The 12,002-nt window shown below is 42.5% G+C and overlaps 1 protein-coding gene across 11 annotated transcripts in view; it reads right to left on the bottom strand.

Moving 5' to 3' along the window:
- Positions 1 to 12,002, bottom strand: part of LOC125764108 (lachesin) — a 58,386-nt gene that overhangs the window by 44,726 nt on the left and 1,658 nt on the right. For 3 of the 11 annotated variants that reach the window (XM_049427967.1, XM_049427966.1, XM_049427973.1), the window contains exon 2: positions 2,356 to 3,438. In XM_049427967.1, coding sequence (XP_049283924.1) covers positions 2,356 to 2,467 — 112 coding nt within the window. In that variant the 5' untranslated portion in view covers positions 2,468 to 3,438. The other 8 variants (XM_049427965.1, XM_049427964.1, XM_049427968.1 and 5 more) reach the window with 5 other exon arrangements.

The following is a 12,002-nucleotide window of genomic DNA, read 5'->3' as shown; positions in this document are numbered from 1 at the left end:
TGATCTATTAGAATATGTTAGTTGTGATTACGATGAATATTTTGATGTAAAACTTTTTAATCGATTACTTCCAACTACTACCAACACGAATCAATCTTGTCACATACAAAATCTCCGTAATGATTCAAGCTACTATTTCATGGAACCAAAGCGATCTCATGTAATGAGCTACGGAATGGAAATTCAACAATTAGTCAAATTATCCGAACAAGAAATTACATCATACGACAAGCCATTAATTTCAACGAACAACCATTCCTGGAAGCTAATTTAAGCTTTTCCATTTTGAGCTACAGTTTTGTTTACAAAAAAAAAACCGATGGCAGCATTACATTCGCCTTTCTTCGCTTACAATGTACCGCAGCACAATGGTACCGATGCTCCATTTCACGGCAACAATAGTGTCAGTTGTTAGGTACAACTTTACCCCCTTGAATTCACTGTCCGAAGCGCTAGTGGGACTTTGTAAATGTTTTCCGTGTTTGCCAGAACTTCGACCCATCAAGTTACCGTTGCGGGCCGGATACTCGGACTGCCACCACAGTGTACCACCGTGTTGGTGTTTCATCTCCATAAAGCTAATGAATTAATTGGAGAATAAACATGAATGAAATGTTTCTCTCGCTTCGCTCTGTAACAGCAGTGGTACACCAAAGGCGTACTACCACTACCAACCGTCCACTTACATGAGCTGGATGTGCTTGCCATGTAGTACACTTTTCGGTACTTAATGGGAAAGCACCAGCAATGGTTGTGCTTCGTCGTAACATGCAGCTTGCTAGAGGGTCCGATGTGATTCTGAACGTATGGTGAGCGGGTACGGTTCGGTATGTGTTTGCAAAAGTTTACCATCCACAAACAAAACCTCACTGCCATGTCTGGTCAGTGTTGGAAATAAAATGCAAGCCACTGTCTACCGCCCGTCCGGCACTCTCGGGATGGGACTCTTGCGGAAGAGACGTAATCTTTCTATAATTTGACAACTCCTTACTGTGGACCAGAACTTTGTCGCTTACAACCGGTCCGAAAGAACAGCTGGGTGAGCTGTGTTTGCGTGAAGCAAAGCAACATTTGTAGTAGGTGAGAACGGTTCTTCCTATGCTTCCAACCAACTTCCTATGCTGCACACCGTTTGGACAGAAAGCATCGGTTATGAGGTTACTGTTTCTGGGACGAGCTCGTTAAAATGTTGACCACCGCTGCAAAGCGTAAGTGCCGGTGGCATCGTTGAGAGCTGCAATGTTCAAAAGTTTTTTAATTGATTAAGTGTTTCGTTTCGAGTGATCCAAACCGAACACGGTGTTTACGGAGCGCTTTTGTTGAAAATAATGATTGAATGTGTATATCAGCGTGCCAGGAGGGGTTACTTCTACTTGAAATATGGGACAATTATCGAACTTACTGATGAGTGGGATAAGAAGAGTTATACAACCAGGAAGCTCAACAAAACAAAGGTCCTTTTTATATTAAATCTTCGTTGGAAAACTACCTCAAATATTCGATCCGAATAGTCCGTTTAAAATATCACACGGAATGAGTTTTATATTTAATTCTTGTAGCGTACAATCAACTTCTGTTCCGATTTTAATTCTTCAATACACCTTTACAAAAATTGCCAATTTAAAATTCAGTATACTGCATTGAACTTGCTATCTTATAGTAGCTTTCTTACTTCATGAGTTTTTAAAGTCTCGCTTGTAGCATTTACCTATGGCTTGAGAAATGCTTATAAAGAAAAAAAAATCAAACAGAGAAAATCTCAAGATTTTCTTTGAAATACAATACGAGAGTCAACGAGAGTCTCCTGTTTCAAGGTTAACCTTCAATTGCATCAACGGTTCTGTACGAGAAAACTGTTCCAACTGTTTCCCATTTACAGGTAGAACGTGAACAAAAGTTTGAATCCATTTTCCTACCAAGCATGATTGAAGTACGTTTAAATATTATTTCACAAGGTTTTTATATGTTTTATACCAAGGTTACTAAATTATTTTGTCCCTTAATCTTAAGCTTTTTTTTAAATATTTTGCATACTTATACACGGTTTTTTAATAACATCATAAATTTCAATTTGTGACTGCTAGTAGCTCATCAAATATTTGGAATTATTTCGCAAATAATTGCAAAATTTGTTGCTTTTAAAACTATTTCCGAAACAAACATCAGCTTCCTCCTCCGATCTAAAACAGAACGCAAAAATACCTCTTTGCGACACAACAGCATCAAATCTTCTTTGCAAGAATTTAAATTAAAACCTCTACCAGAAAACGGCTTCATTCATGCTACACTCTTCACCCACCCCACCTCCACAATACAACAAACGAAATCATCATCCAGGTTGAGTGGAAAACTTACCTTGCAGTGCCGGCGAAAGGGAACCATCCAGCCGGTGAACTATCAGCAGCAGCAGCACGAGCACAATTTGCATGCAAACCGTCTCCATTGTCGGCGCGCGGCGTAAAAGCATCGAATCGACTTTCGCTCTGACACGTTCAATTCTGGCCTGTAAAAACCGATTTTACATTCAGCGCGCACAGGTACGGTCACGAAAGTGGTATGCGCGGTGTGAAGTTTTTATTTCTTCCCCTATCGTCTCCAAAACAACACAAACCTACGTGTTCTGGCCACGGTTACTGTCCCGCACAGCAAAGCATCTATTTAGGGGGAACGGCTTTGGGATTCGTTAAGGAAAATGCTGTTTGCACCGCGTACCGTCACTACTTTGTTGGAAATCGCAAAAAAAAACCCCTTCAGCCGCCGGAAAATGGGGTTACACTTTAAACGATCGCGTCACGTTTGAGTTTTCCACCCTGGTACGGATTGAAACGGAAAAGTAAGACGACAACTCGACGACCACCGGACCGGGGGGAAACTTCCGGTGCCATCCCGATAGATTTAAGCTTTGCTTCTTTCCGTTACCGTGGGTAGATTTGAATAAAATAAACAACACTTTTCACTCACGGCGATTTTTCACGCTGTTCCCTCCATTAGACCCGACGGAACACGGTCGCTGACTGGGAGCACACATTTTAACCCCACATGCCGCTCACACAAGCGGTACACCCATGCATGCCACTAAGCCCCGTCCCCTGGAAAAGCACCGGAGAAAACAGAAATTACAGCTTCAAATGAAACCTTTCACATGCACCACATTTCAACCGGAACTCCTCCGTAGCGGGGAAAAAGCCTTTTTTATTTAAAGAAGCATACCACTCACACACACACTTCAATTTTCTGGCACCTGTAACGCACGGGGTTACGACTTTTCTTGTGCACAATCGAAGATTTCTTTCCTTTATTTTGCTTTTCACGGTTTACCGTTTGCTTCCCAAATCTTGTGTGGAAGTTTTTTTTTTGTTAAGAACGATCACGTTTTACCGCCAGTCAAACACATCGAACGTTTGCATACATTTTCCGCTGCCTTCACTACTGCTGCTGCTGTGGAGGAAGGGAAAAATAAAAATCAGAACAACGAACGAAATGCACTCTGTTGCTCGTTGGGCGTTTTTTTTTTCTTCTTTCACCCTCTATTCGAACCACATCCGCTAATCCTTTAGCATTACGCGAAAAATCACTTTTCACCGTACAATGGAGACGGAACAAGTGGACCGAGCGTGCACATGGGTGATTCTGCCATTTCGCCTTTCAGTTTTGTGTATTTCAGAACACGGAAGTGTGAAGTGGATTCTATCGTATTTTCCTTTCGGAACGAGACAACATACTAAGCCGATTCGATGGTAACTGTGTGGAAGACAGTCGTGTCGATGAAAGCGATTGACTGGATCAAAGTACAAACCTGTGTTCAACAGTGATCTTTAGCCATAGCGTTTGCCACTTTCATCGGTTGGGATTACGGGTGTGAAACGTGTGATCAAATCCCAACCATTCGCTTCGTTTTAAGCAATCGTCCACTCAAACGGATAAAAGGAACGGTTTTGGGATTTAACATTTTTGCTAACCCGATGATCACATATGATGTTTGTTTTATTATAAAATATCTTTGATATTGTCATTGTAAAATGAAGATCTAAAGCTAGAATCTGTAAAGGATCGAACGAATTTTTATGGCCTGTAGAAAAAGAAGTAAAAAACTGATTTAAATTTATTTATTTATTTATTTCTTCTTCTTCTTGGCTTAACGACCTTACAGGTCACGCCGGCCATTTCTGGCTTACTAGACTTATTTTACCATGTAGCCGGATAGTCAGTCCTTGCTACGGGTCCTTGCTAGATTTATTTATTTATTTATTTATTTATAATTAATTATTACGGCTTCGGCCGTATTGTCAGCCTCTGAATCTGAAGAAGTACATTTTTCACAAGGCATTTCCTCCTTGTATTTTAAAAACTGATTTTAATATACTACAATAATTAATTAAAAAATGATTAATAACTTAATTATATCTACAGAAAGCGAAAACTGATGTATAATAATACTGCTAACTGATTCATATGCTACTCTCCCCGTAGCCAGATAATACGATTACCAAGTTCTTATAATTTCTTTAAATTAATAACCCCATAGTACGTATTAAAAACTTCAATAATTCCATTGCGAGAATTTTTCATATCGCCATTTACGAAATACATAGAAAATTAATCAAATGAATCGCAAAGCTTGGGCTCCATTGACACAAAACCTTTTGTAATTGAACTTTATATTTCTCGGAAGCTTTCCCTACACTAATTGTACATTAACCAATAGAACTTTTCACCTATGTCTCGTTCATCGTTCATTCAACCATTGGTACATTGATGGCTAACGTATGGTGCAGAATATTAAAACAATATCAGCTGCGTCACGTTACAGCCACAATCATAATTATGCGAAACTCGAACGACATAACGTAACGCAAGCAGATAGAACCGTCTATAAAACACACACACACACGCACACATACAGACCGTTGGGCCAGGATCGTTGAACACCCCCTAATAGGATTATTACATTATCTTCCGAGGAAAGGTCGAACCCACGGTTCGTCTAAATTTACCATCATCACCATCAACTAGGATCGTAACGCAGCATGCTTCTCAGCACCGTTTGCCGATGTGTTTCGAGACTTCTGGTTCCATCCGTTCCCGATGACTTCTCATTAGGAGCCAAACTGTAGCACTTTTCGCGGACGGACAAGTACGGGCGCATCAAAGAACACGCTTCCAATGTGCCACGAATGTCACACGAATTCTAGACCATCCTTCCTTCGGTACGGAGCTACAATCTTAATCCTTTCCCGAACGAGTGAACTAACGGTCGTCGTTTGTGTACGCACCACTCACCGTCTCGTTACGTTCCATTTTACAAGCCAAACTCCCTCTACCACGACGATCGATCGACAAGGTTTAATTAACACTAAACGGTTTTAATTACATTCCATTGCCTTTGCCGAAATGCGCACGGCATCGTGATGGGCGTGATGTGCTTCTTTCAACGACCCAATCGTTTAAAATGCCAATGGAGGTTTCCAATCTCACCTCACCGACCAGCACGTGCCTGCAAGCACCGAACAGACGCAATCCATTCCGACTAAGCCGTCAAAAGTTTGACAAAGTTACTGCAGCTACTGATACCGAAACTCTCTACCATTGAGAGCGTTACCTTTAAAGGCATCCCGTCACCTGAAGCACTCATCGTAAGCCGTCATCCGAAGTACTAGACTAACTGTTTTTACTTCCCTTTTTTTAGGTATGATCAAGCAGCTATGTCGAAGTTCAAATGAAGATTTAACTTTTCCGAAGGCGATCGGCTTCGCTAACGTTAAGCTATTTTCTCCGTAATTATTTCGACCGGGATCATCGGTGAGCAAACGGGAGAATAACGACCAGTGGCTTTCGTTTGCAGACTACTCACAAACAAACAAACAATCTTTGAGGAATGTCAACAAACCAGTCATCAAAAAGGTGATATTTATTCACCTGACGCATAAGCGACGAACCCGAGTTTTGGTCGTTATCAGTTTGTGCTATTTCTTGCTGTAAATTATCGTTTCAAAAACGATGCTTTCATTCTTCAAACTTCCACACAGGTAGTGAAGCTTTATTCTATATGCCGAGTGAAAACTTTCCGGAAATTGTTTCTTGCACTTGGACATCATTTTAGAGTCGATCGATTTTGGAAAATACCCTGCGCCGAACTGGAAACAAAGTCCAGCTGTCCAGAGAGTACAAGTACACCGGATGTATCCTTTTGTGGGAGGGAATGAATTTCGTCCGAGTGCCTTTCCCTAACTGATTCATTTCCGATTTCCCATCTCAGCTGTACGGCTGCCCGGAGGCACACTACACAATATCTAACAATTTAAGAGCAAAAATGGAAGACTTCCCCACTCGTCTTCTAAAGCGCCCACCGTACTGGTGGGAGCTTTCAAGTTCTGTCACCCTCGGGGTGGTGGAAAGTGAATGAAAGTTGCTTTCGTTTCGTTTTTTTTTTTTTTGTTTATTTCCACCCGTTCCGACTTCGAAGGGCGAATCATAAAATTGCAAACGGGGTTGTGAAAAAAAAGGGAATGGCAAGATAAAAGAAACTCACCTAAAGGACGAAACATCCAAACTCCATCCCCGGAAGCCATACACTCGGAATGGTGAAACGAACCGCTTTTTTATTTATGTATTTTTTTTCTCAGTGAACTTTAGTTCAGAACATACGGCAAAAAAAGGTGATAGAATGGAGTGGCCGCTTGGGAGAAAAGAAGCAAAAAACCACACCGATTGCAACTCGATTCGGAGCTCATTTACTGCAGCTCGGTGCAGTATGGGTTGCATTGGTGGAATAAATTTTTGCTCTACTCCAAACAGCCTGGTGCATCGTGTGGAAAATGAAGCAAGGACACACACACACTCCCTTAAATGGTGGCCACTCTCTAGGTAGTACTCGCTTTTTTTTTACAATCTGTTTCACTATCGTAGATTTTTCTCCACTTTTGTTGGTTGGTAGCGTATTTATGCCGCCCCTACTCGAATGCCACATTTTCGAACGAGTGTCGAAATGTGCTCCGATTGCAACCACTCCGTACCGTTCGTATTGAGTGCAATAAAATAGGCGGTAGAATAGGAAGCGAAACGAGAAGAAGAAAAAAATATAAAACATGCCACCATTCACAAATACAGGCCTTCCCCCCTCCTAAATGTAATGGCCACGAATGCCATGTTCATGATAGAATGTAATAACTTTCTGCCAGTTTTCAGCTACCACTTCGGGCAAGGACTCGTTTATGCTTTCCCGGTGCATTCGACAGTGGCTTCAGGTGGTGCATACGAGTGCCCCCACGTCGAGTGCCGGTAACTTTAATCCATTTGTCAGCGAACGGGGGCGTCAACCAGCCAAGTCTTAAGGTGTGTGTGTGTGTACTCAAGGGGTCACCCCAACAGAGGGTTGCTTTATGGGTGAAGGGGTTGGTTTTTGTTTTCCTGGAACTGTAAGTAGCAATCGGCAGCAGCAGTTGATGCATCGGTTTGAAAATGGGGTTTGAAGAGTTTGATTTACCGTTTCCGAGGGTAATTATTTAATCGGCCTAATTGTAGTAGATTATAGTTTGTAGCTTTTTCTGTGAATGCACTTGCACAAGCTAACGTGTGTAACCTGCGCCAACAATAGTAATCCATTACATGGTTGGAATAATGAAAATTAAATTAAGAGCTTTTGAATGGACAAAGGATTATTATTTTCTTTTCGATAAGAGTAATTTTGCTTGGAGAAATTTTTTTTTTATCCAAACTCTATTAAAATTTTCTACAAAAAAAAATTAATTAAAAAGTCCACTTTGATCGAACTCCTTGAGCTGAAATTAAGTGTCAAACACACAACCCTTGATAAATGATTGATTCCGGTCGAATAGATTTATTTCATCGAATTAAATGCCCCAATAAGCAGCTTAAAGCTGTACCGGATCTGTTTCCAGCAGCGATACCCTACCCACCCCTTCTGTCCCATTTTCTGCGGTGTACCATTAAAATGTTGCCCCATCAATGTGTCAGATCACACCCTAAAAAGCTCAATTGTGTGATCGATATTTTGACACATCTGTGACCGAACGATTGTTGCTGTACACGATTGTCGCAGCGATTGTGTCAAATCATGCGTGTCCATTCGGGCGACCGACATCTCGTGGACCCGTACTATTTCAATCGTAGTGTCTGTGTGTGTGTGTGTTTATGTATGTATGTTGGAGCAATTTGGTTGCATTCGTGACCCACAATGGGTGTAGAAGTCAGACACGGTCATCCGTGCACGGCCATAAGCGGTTGTATGGTTTGACGGCGATCCTTCAAGCCATCATCGGTCAAGGGAAATTTATTTACGGTTAACCAAGCAAAGGTTGATGGATCAACAGGACGAGCGAAAAGGCCGCACGGTTGACTAGACATTATTTCCAACAAACTGTGTACAACACAGCATACTTTAAAGAATGGTTTTATAGATTGAAAGGTGTTAAAACAAATATTTGTAAAGTTTCCTAAAATTCTATTTATTGTTAATTTGTCTAAATATATGCAAAGTGCATGACAAATTCCTCATATACCACAGTAAAGTGATATTTTTACGTGTTTTAATTAAACCTCTTATTGGCTTTTGAATTTCATCTCCATAGTCAATCGGAATGAAATATGGTAATGCAAAACGACCTGACACGTCATAAAAGAATGAAAAAAAATATGTCAGTTCTTAAATGATCACTTGTCCATAGCTATAGAAATGGCTGGCTTCCGTGTTCTCGAACACTCGTACCCGTATGTACGGGAAACAGCTTCATTCGTGAGCATGCGATTCCATGTTTTACCCCATATGTCATTCGAATGATGTTGTCCCACATCAGATAGCAAAACGCATTGCCATGACCTAACCATAGGAAGGTTAGGTGATGATGCCGACACATTCCCGGACACGTTTTGTCGACCGACAATCCACCGACAGCCAACAACCATCGAATGGGGGATCAAATGCGATAAATTTTCATGCCTGCCAGTCGGTCATAGTACCGCCTTTGTGTGAGGTGCCAATCTGATGACATCGGTCAGCATATAATACTGTCCGAACGCTGTTAACCATGTTGAATGGTGCTAGAAATTGCATTTTGGCTGCTTCCGTGTCGTGTCGTGTGCGAAAAGATTCTGGTATTGTGTTTCAACTGAACCCACCGGCCGGGGCAGGGGCCTTACTTTGATCTGTCACTTTGAACTTAGAATAGCAGATGGAATGAACGGTGTTAAGTACAGACAAATGGTGAATACGCAGAAAAAAAATTCGCACCACCAAAGTACACGGAAACTCTCCCGAAAAACAGAACAGCTCTTATGGTAGGATATTTCGTTCACGGAAATAATCACCGATTGAAAGGTTCCGGAAAATTGATGGCCGACATGCAGGACCATACCATTAACAGGGTTCATCAATATATACACACACAAACACACAGCCAAGAGATGATGGCCTTCAAAAATTAATTCACTTCCACCTGCGGCTGCTGTTCGTCGTCCGCTTTCCCATTCCATTGCTATTCCCCCGCATTTTCGGACCACACTGGTACAGCCGAACCATCCGAGCCCGAAATAAATTTATGTTTGTGATAACCACTGATGCCAGAGGACACCACCTGCTACCGCTTCGCAAACCGAAAATTGGATCCCATACGGCAGAAGATGCCGAAAGACATGGCGGAACGGGAAACGGAGATAGCAATCGGTTCCGGGAGTACTTCCGGCGATAGCGCAGAGAAAGATGGTGGCGCATGTTAAGGTTTTTTGGCGGTGGTTAGGAGAAACCTCCCCCCGAGGGGTTCCTTTCGTAGCGCTTGGTGCTACGAGTATCGACGGTCGAGGTTGCTGTCGCAAATGCCTAGCAAAACTGCGCCGGATGTAGCCAAAACCAAAGGATGAACACGAACGACGACAAACGCTTTGTTCGGTTGCGCTTCCCATATTTGAAACGGAATGGTGCAGCTGCTGCACGAGTTCGCTTCCGGCACGAGCCCGGCAGCATGGGGCTTTCGGTTTGGGGTGTGGGGAACCATAAATCTGTCAGATTACAAAGCACAAACCCGAAGCGAAAGCTCTGTGCGCTAGCGAAACTAAAGTTCTCCATAGGCAAAAACCTGCCGACCACTAACGAGAGAACGATCGTCGCCATGTTTCTTACTTGCCATTTTCCCGATAGGTGATCAATTTTCTCGCCTTGCATACACACTCCCAAACTCGTACCGGAACCGGCTTTTTTTGAGGAGTGTCTTTGTGTCCCCTACGAAACAGGGTGAAAGGAACTAAAGCGTAGTAGTGCTCGTACACCAAGACGACGTGTCAAAGTGTCCTTTTGGACCACTGCCATCCCCTCCATTTGCCTCTGTGGAGCGACAATCTTTTAACAACCTCATAACTTGATTTTATGAGCTCGAAACCGAATCTTCCATGGATTGCAGGGTGAACCCCGGACCACAGCGGGAAAGCCATTCAGGGTATTTTTGCACCGGGGGTTACTAACACATTGAATATTACTGTTCAAACTGGGCACACAGACATACACGCTGAAGCCTTAGCTGGAGGATCACAAAAGAGGCATGTAAAATAAAATACCTGAGTGGGCTCATCCGTATGTTATATGGTTCGGACTAAGCACCAAGCCGCAACCACTGCGGACATTTGAGGGTTTCCATTTATGTCGCTTTTTTATCACCCTCCCCCTTCTACCACATACGAATGCCCGTTACCGAAAAGGATATTCGTGTTAATTTTCATCCCTTCCGTCGACTTTCATTAGCGCACGTTTATAGACCACGGTTCCATGGCTGCCTCGGTTCCAAATCCATCCACCCAACCATGAATGTTTGAACAAATTTTTGTCTCCCTCCACCTGTCTAGTATGGTTTGACCTAGTTTACCGTCTACCCATCTGCTTACAAATATGTTGACCTAACATTTGACAGTCGAGTTCAGAGACTGTCTCGCTCAAGTGATCGGCACAATTCATTTCCACCGAACCACATTCTATTTCCGAGCGTCTAAATGTGTCCACTTACCCGGGTGTTTGGCCCATCAATCGAAACCACTGGCTGCTATCAGGGATCAAGTACGACACCTTTTATTTTCCCACCTTGTGTGGCTTTCCACTCCTCCTCCTAACCTCCCTCCTCAAAACGCAAATGGTTGTCTATTTTCGGAATCAAATTTTCACCATTCCGGAATGACATAAACACGTACTCACCGGCAATCGTCGGAAGCAAAACCACACACACACACACACAACCCGTTTTATCACTTTCCGGTTTATCGTCCCCATTACGTTTGGTCACCTTTAACACGTTTGCACAAAGAGAACGAGAGAAAAAAAACCGCACAACCCCCCACTAGATATAAAATCATTCACAAAAAAAGGACATCCTTCCTAGTGCTACGGCACATAATTAGCATATCGATGCTTTGTGATCATGTTCCTATCAGCAATTCGCACGGCTAACGTCAGCTCGTTTCTATTACTTTTTATCGCCACGCTTTCCTCCGTTTCTCTTTTATGTTCTACAAAAACTGTTGAACCAAACAAAAAAAACGCCCCGGCAACAACGATCGCTACCATACCGCCATGGGATGGGATGAGTGTGAAGTAGAATCGAACGTCAATTATGTTGTACCGGCGTTTTTCTACCCCCACCCGAGTAGCTTCATCGTGGATTTTGCTCCCCACACAGTCACAATTATCCTTTCTTCCTTTTAGCAAATGTGTGCTGCAAATGGAGCTTGGTTCGTACAACCTTCCACGACCAAAAAAAAACACACAATCCCACTAGGCAAATATTTAGGGCAGCAGTAACAACCGACTGGCGCACACTAACACACACACACGCATAACAAAAAGGAAACACGAATCCAAAACACGATTGATGTGAATGAGCCTTTGATTAGAGGTGTCAGTTCTTTCCATTCATTTTTATTACAATTTCCTCTCTCGGAGGGCTTATTTCCTGGACCTTTTTTTTCATTGTGAGGCTTTTGTGGGAGACAGAGAGGAAGAAGAAAAA

This window comes from Anopheles funestus, chromosome 2RL, assembly GCF_943734845.2.
Source record: "Anopheles funestus chromosome 2RL, idAnoFuneDA-416_04, whole genome shotgun sequence".
NCBI lineage: Eukaryota > Metazoa > Arthropoda > Insecta > Diptera > Culicidae > Anopheles > Anopheles funestus.
The sequence above is the reverse complement of the archived record's forward strand: the minus strand, read 5'-3'. Positions and strand labels throughout refer to the sequence as shown.